The sequence below is a fragment of the Pygoscelis adeliae genome, unplaced genomic scaffold (assembly GCF_000699105.1).
Source record: "Pygoscelis adeliae isolate BGI_AS28 unplaced genomic scaffold, ASM69910v1 Scaffold445, whole genome shotgun sequence".
Taxonomy (NCBI): domain Eukaryota; kingdom Metazoa; phylum Chordata; class Aves; order Sphenisciformes; family Spheniscidae; genus Pygoscelis; species Pygoscelis adeliae.
The window spans coordinates 139,579-146,900 of NW_008824894.1; the positions used below are offsets into that span (position 1 = coordinate 139,579).

General features: G+C 43.6%; 1 protein-coding gene across 2 annotated transcripts in view; it reads right to left on the reverse strand.

The window, feature by feature from the left end:
* Positions 1-7,322, reverse strand: part of RPTOR (regulatory associated protein of MTOR, complex 1) — a 162,328-nt gene that overhangs the window by 55,508 nt on the left and 99,498 nt on the right. For both annotated transcript variants that reach the window (XM_009324534.1, XM_009324533.1), the window contains exons 14-17: positions 3,013-3,087; positions 2,300-2,365; positions 1,463-1,654; positions 36-176 (exon numbers count right to left, since the gene is read on the reverse strand). In XM_009324534.1, coding sequence (XP_009322809.1) covers positions 36-176; positions 1,463-1,654; positions 2,300-2,365; positions 3,013-3,087 — 474 coding nt within the window. The remainder of the gene's footprint in view (positions 1-35; positions 177-1,462; positions 1,655-2,299; positions 2,366-3,012; positions 3,088-7,322) is intronic.

The window sequence follows — 7,322 nt, forward strand, 5'->3', positions numbered from 1 at the left end:
GAATCCACCATTCCGTACCGCCAGCCCTTCCGTACCTTTCTAACCATGGGGCTCCCATCGTTGATGAGCTGGGCCAACATCATGGCTACATTGTGATCGATGGTGGTGGAGTGATCGGTCCGTTCAGCTGAGTTGCCCACAAATGTTCCCAGTGCAAAGACTGCAGCACAGCGAACCTGAGAGACACAAACATTCATTATTACTTTCCTCTTGTTTCCAGCCCGAAGTTTGCCAGTGGGATTTTTTTATCCCCACAAATGACATCTCTGGAAACCTAGACTACTGTGTCAGGTAAATAGTGAGGGCTAAACAGAAGCCCATGGAGAGTAAAAACCAAAACAGATTCAGCAAAGCATTGAGTTTTAAGTATTCACACATGCAGGAGTATATTTAATTTCCCAGAATACTCGATAACCTTCCCATGGGTGATTTTTCCAGTTGATGTTGCCTAGAATATTAATTAACAGGAATAAGGTACACAGGGAGTTACTGTTGGGATGTGAATCTCTTCAATAAGAGTGCTGAACTACAGTCTTCAGATAAAGGCTTACAGAAAGGTAGAAAACGATGGAAAAAAGAAAAGGAGAAAAGACAGCAGCTCAAATCAGGGTAAACTTTGCCAGATCACACAAAGAACAGAGGGATCAGATGGCTTGGTAATCTTACAGCTTGCCTTGGCAGAGGCTGCAAATGGTGGGGATATGGTGCAATCAGCAACTGCAGGATGTGCTTCACAAAGCAGAAACGCTCGCTCTGGCCTCTCAGAGAGAGGTGCGGGTGTGCCGTAAGGACAGTCAACCCGACCTTCGCGCAAATACTGCTTATAAAATGGGGGGAAGATGGGGCCAGAGAAAGGGGGAGGAGGATGCAGGACAGAAAGACTGAATGTAAAGGGGAATCTAATCTTTAATCACTGCACGTTAGCAATGGTGTTTATCTCCAGGCTTACTTCTCCCACATGCGATGTAATTTCACTGGGGTCTGACAGGCTCTGTCAATCATAGCCAGGCTCTGCACAAGAATCGCTTCTCTCTTGGCGAGTTTGTCACAAAGGTAAAACACATTCAATTAAAGATGTATTTTCACACATACCAGGAGGAGAACAGTTTTCATACTCGGCCAAAAAGACTAGAGGGTTTTTTGCAACACACGCTGCGTTTTGGGACCACATTTTTAACAAGCTTCTGATATGCAAGTAAGCAAAACCCATGGTTTTTGCTAACTCCGGTGCCAAGATTCCAGGGCTTTCAGGCTGTATGAACTCCCCCTGCATTTCTTTGGTTACTTCTCTTGCAGGGCTTGGATGATTTGCACCACCTTGAAGAAACAGCAATAAGATCTTTCTTTGAACCAGACACAATCATAAAGCTCTAGAAGGCCTTGGTTTTTTAAGTATTTCTGTAGCCCTCTGCCAGGATTCTGACAATTCAACTGATGTTTATTTAAAAAGTTGGATTTTTACCTCTGGAATTGGATCCGAGAGGAGACTGTAGAGCTTTTCATGAGCGCTGTCTCTCACACCACACCACCTGGCTGAGTCAAAGTTCTGCCAAATACGTCCTAAACAAATGGCCACCCACTGACGCAGAAGAGGATGTGGATCATTTAACTGCTCCAGGCAAATAGCAATCAGGTTTCCTTGAAGGCAAGCTTCCTAAAACACAAATCAGTGCAATTTATTTTGGATGACAGCTTCCCACCTCATCATCAAAAAAGATGATTATTTCTGAAATAGACAAGAAATCAAGAGAAAATAATTATTCAGTGGTTATATACTGATTTTGTTATAAAATACCATTTGGAAGCAGCATGAAGGGAAGGTCAACTACATGCTGTTATAGCTAGTTAAATAGTTGAGCATTAGAAACACTTCCTGTAATGCATAGAGCCTGTTTTTTCCTCATTGGAAATACTCCTTGCATCTGTCAGAGCCCCAAGGTTTATGGCTCATTCCACATACCCTTCCCAAGAACTTTATCACAGCCATCAAGTTTCCACTTGACAGGCACTAGGCACTATTTCTTTAATAGCATGTCAGTGTGCTGCCTGGAGGGGTAGTTGTCGAGTGACTTGTGTCCTTAACCTCCACTTCCAGGTGCCAGGTACATAATGTGTTTGTCACACCTCCAGGTCAATTTTTCTTTTAATCCACACAAAAATAACGTAAAGCAATCTTCAATTTCAGTTTTCCAGTTCAGGGTTGTGCTTTAATGCAAGCCAGGACACTTTTATCAAAGTGAAGGCACAATGCAGAGAAGAGGTAGGAGGGAATGAAAGGAAAAAGGATGTTAGGACTCACCTGTCCAGTGTTGTAGTTGTTAACAATTACAGCCAGGATAAAAGCAGTCATTGTCCTGTGTTCAGCCTTAAAACAATAGACAACTAATAGTTATCTAGAAAACAGGTCAGAGAACAACTATATCCCATGCTTTCTGAAACACAAGATTATTCTAAGTGCAGTTTGTATCACATTAAAAGAACAAGAGAGGGGAAAGAAAGCTAGAATTTTCTTGTCATCCAGTCCTGTCACTAGTTACACCTGAGACACTTCATCAGACTGCCAGTACGATCCTCCCAACCAACCTCCGTATATTGCTCCAGAGGAGGCATACAAATACCTATTACAGGAAGCCACAAAAAAAAAAACTTTTGCAGAGGGAATTACGAAAGTTGCAGCGCAATTAGGCTGCCTCTGCACCCAGTCCCCAGGAGCCCCCAGCTCCCATCGCCACCACTGCGTAACGTGCGCCTATATAACTTCAAACAAGTTTGCAAAGTCTTGTTTGGTTTGGCTGTCTCTATCACGCAAGCTGGCAGGACCATTTTTAACTCCCCTGGTCACTGACTCCACAGCTCAGCAATGTCTCTCGCCAGTAGAGCAGTGGGCGTCACAGGAGATGGAGGTGGGAGGCAGTCCTATGTTAGCACCAACTGCACCAGAACAGCGACAGATAAGCTAAGACAAGCTAAGTAAACGCTAGAAGAGTCTGAATAAAGATGACTTGTCCTTACCGGCATATAAGGATCTGCCAAAACTGAAAGGAAATACTTGTGGCCGTTGTCCTTCACAAGGTCAGCTTGGCATGACTGAAAAATGAGACAGAGACAAGGAAAAACACAATGAGTACAACAGCATAAAAATACTTTTTCCTCCGATGATGTGTGAATATTTCATGCCTTAAACATTTTTCTCAAAACTCATTTTCATTTGAGAAGCAAAATAAAGCACAAGCCCTCCATCAGGGCCACAACCAAACATCCCTGCAGCAGAAGGGGCGACAGGGAAGAGCAGGTCTAAAGCAAGGAACCCTGTGCCACCCTCCAACATGACAGAAACAGTAGCTGAAAATGTGACCTCCTGCTTAGGAGAAGAGTTCAATTTGACATCTCTGTCCCACATTAAATCTTCACCACTACTTAAGAGCCACCAAAGACAAAACCGAGGAGGAATCTGATTAAATTTTTTCTTTTTTTTTTTTTTACATTTAACAGAATAAAAATTACGTAAGATTAGATCTTCTAAAAGCCCCTAGTCTAATTCTCCACTTGATTTCCAATCCCATGTCAAGGCTATTAGCTTACCACAGATCAGGTTTGCTGATAATTGCTGCTCGCTATCTTCTAGTTGTACAGTTAGATATCTACGTAACTAGTGTAAAATCCTGGTCAAATCTGTAACGTTCCCCAGGCAGGGAGTAAGTGCCCTGACCTTTCCTTTTAGAGGACATTATGGTCACACGCTAGCTACCAAGACTCAAGAAGCAGCTTGTGCTGCATGTTCAGACGTAGGTGGGCGCTCCTGGCTGCCAAGCATGCGGCTGTTGCAGATGCTTTTGGGGTCCCTCCTCTTCCCCCCAGCTGCCCACCCGGTCTTACTCACAAACAGGACTGCAGAGCTAAGGAAGTTTTTGGGTGAGTGTGGTGCGTGACCCTTCTTTAATAAACATAGGGCCTCCTTCCCCATGATTATGGAAGGTGCACTTTGATAGCACAGTCCTCCCTGGTTCTTTCCGTACCGCTGTAGCTGATTGTCCAGCTCAGCCCGGCAGCCAGGATGTGAGAGTGTGTGTCTTGTGAATGTTAAAGTACCATCTTCCACAAGCAGGATGACTCTTGGAGACTGCCGCATGCAAGAAACCTAGCACATGTTTCTCTTACAGCGACCCACATAACTGAGCAATTACCAGTAAATCTGTAAAGGGGGGGGGGAGGGGGGGCGGAGGAGGAATTATTAATTCTTTATATATTCATTCTTTATATTCCATCCAATCCCCCGCCTAGGCAGGACTAGATTTTGACAAGAAGATTTCAACTCATCTACACAAACGAGACTAATCACTGTATTAGTTGGTCAAGTGCTAACGTGTATTCAATCGGTACAACAGTAGCATGTAGTAGCATGATCTCCTACTACACACAATCAAAACTGCAGAGCAACTCCGCTGTCTTTAAAAGCCTGTAAGGAAAATAATGCAGTGAAGCACATGGTGTACACCATGTTTTTGCTAACATACAAACTCAGGCTTCAGGTTGACATATTAGGGTCAAACCGAAAGAATACATACTACAAAAGTGAAAATTTAAGGGAGGAAATACTGACTTGGCAATCAGTTTCCCCCATGACTGTGGTTCTATTGTATGCTTCATGCCAGAGACAGGATCATGTATTTTTTATCAGGCGTAGAAGGTGAAGGAGAGAACTAATTGCTGAAAGGAGAGGGGATGGCAAGACAGAGATGCAAGAGAATATTTTATTGCTGAAGGGAGTAAAGACGCTGTTTTTGGCAGACCAAAGAGCAGAGGGAATGGATTGATGCCAGGCTGCAGCTACAAGAGGCTTTCCTGACTTCTGTGTAATGCTGCACAAAAAACAGGCTTCCTTTTTTCCCCCCCTTTTTCACTCTCAGTGTGAATACTTTCTGTTCCTTACAAAAAAAAACAATCTCTTCGCTATAATGTAGGCAAACAGACACCAACAAAGAGAAGGCTGCCCATCTTCACACTACATTTATTGTGCTGCCACTGTTACCCAAATACCAGAGGCTCGAGGGAGGGAGGCAACGTCTATAAAGCCAGCACACTTGCTCAAACCCTCTCCCTGCTTAGATCCTGTGAGCAATACGGAAAGCCAGCATCAGGAATACCTCCTCCTCAAAGAATAAGCAGCTACACTTGTGAATAATAATACAACATGACCAAAACAAGCTGCAGGCTTGGTGTGAAAGTTCAGAACTTACATAAAATATAAAGTTCCCAGTGCTGGGGGGGGACTAGAGCACAGATCTCCTCTTTCTCCTTAATATAACATATGTGCTACGTAACTTATCCCTAAAAATCTCACAAGTTCCTGGAACACAGCAGCACTGCCACAGCTCAGGGGTGTCCTGGGCGACCGCGCTGGTCAGCGAACCCTCACCCCCCAGGGGGGTAGCTTTACCAAATTATCTTCAGGGAACACTTAACTTGAATATTTGTTTTAATTGTAAGATGAGAAACAGTAGTCACAATCCTGCTAACAAAGGACACATCTGGAAAGTAAGCATACTATTTATGTCACTTCATTGCTTTAAGAAGTATGAGAAATGTTTGTTTTCTATTGTCTTCAGTCAGTTCTTTGGAGTGGTAAGATCCCTTTTTCACTGTCCCACTTTAGTAGTATTCACATTTTCAGTACTGTTTAATGCCCAGGTTTTTTTGGTCTTGCTTAAATTCCTGATTATAATCCTTATTACAGGTGGGGGGATTTTTTTTCCCTTTAAATTCAAGTATTTAAGATTTAGAAGGTGCTGTTTACCAAACATTATCAATGTAGCACATAGCGAATTCTTGACCTAAACTGTATTTGCAAGTGTTATAGCCATCTCCACGTGGCAGCCCACAACACTACTCCTACTCCAACCTATACCTGCCAGATACCTACAGTAGGCAACTTTGAACCATCACTTGCTATGCAGCTCTGCAGGTGGATTGTCTAGAAATACTCCAGCAGGCTTCAGGCAGAGATGACTAGAGTCCTCAATGAATATCCTATGAAAAATCATCTGATTATACATGGAGTTAAAGCAGATTAATCTAAATATTCCAATGTTTATTAGGGACACCTATATATCACACACAAACAATTCTGTCTGAGGTGCAATGTTTCTACAATACCGTTGATTTATCCTGCAATTTTTATAACAAAACACAATTCTTCACAGCATACCACGCTTACTGAAGATATTGTCTGAACGGACACATGGCATACTACACTGCTGTCTCATGTCAGAACACCTTCCTTTTGCCTCCCTGCCCAAAGAGAGGGAGGGACCAGAACAGAAATATTATCTTAGCAGGATATTCTGCTCTCCAGGGCACTAGCAAGTCTTATATAACTTGTTCTCAGTCACATCCAAATGCAAAGAGGAATGAGCAATCAGCTGAACTCCAGTCCTAATGAAAGTAATTTCATCAGCTACAGTCTCCTGAAACCAAATAAAATACACGTACAGGGGACGGCAGATGAAGGAGAGAGACAGCACCGTACAATTATTGCAAGGATAAAGATTATCTGGCAGAATGTTTGAAAATAAACACGCTCTCACATGCTAGGGCAATGGCTTCTGCCTGGATGATGGAGGTAGCACCCACTCGAACCAGAGCCGAGCCAGGTAGAAGCATGCCCAGTGCAGGCAGAGGATCACACCCTCAGACCCACACACCCACCCCACGCACAGCATTAACGCTACAGCGATTCCATGCAGCCTAACAATTAATTACTGCATTTACCCTTCGGTCAGCATCTCCTGCCTGCCTGCCTTCATACTCACAGAGCATGCCCCTGCAGTTGTCATCCCCCTCCAAATCTTATAAAAGGCCATCTCTGAGAAAACGATGCTGACACGCAGCATAGCGTGCTCTCCACGGCTCAGACAGGTCATAAGCTGCTGCATCACTGGATCAACCAAAACGCTAAAAGGCCGTCTCTCTCATCCTGGAGCATGCAGATACCCGTCTGGTGGTTTGTTTAGATAAATTTACCCTCTCGAAATGCAGAGGGTTGGGGAAGCGGAGCAGGCTGTAGCATTAGAGAACTTGGAATCCACACAACATGCACGCTGCGATACTGGTTTTTGTTAAACTTTGTTTGAAACTGAGTTTGTTTAAAACATACATGGCTAAACCTGGTGTCAGCAGAGGAGGGAAAACACATGTCTGTATTGATATTTAGCATATAACAAAACAGTATTCTTTTAGCTTCTGATATGACAACATATTTGTTCCCATTACGGTGCGACAACTCAAGCCACTGCCTGTCCACTCCCTCGGCAGCATTCAGTGCC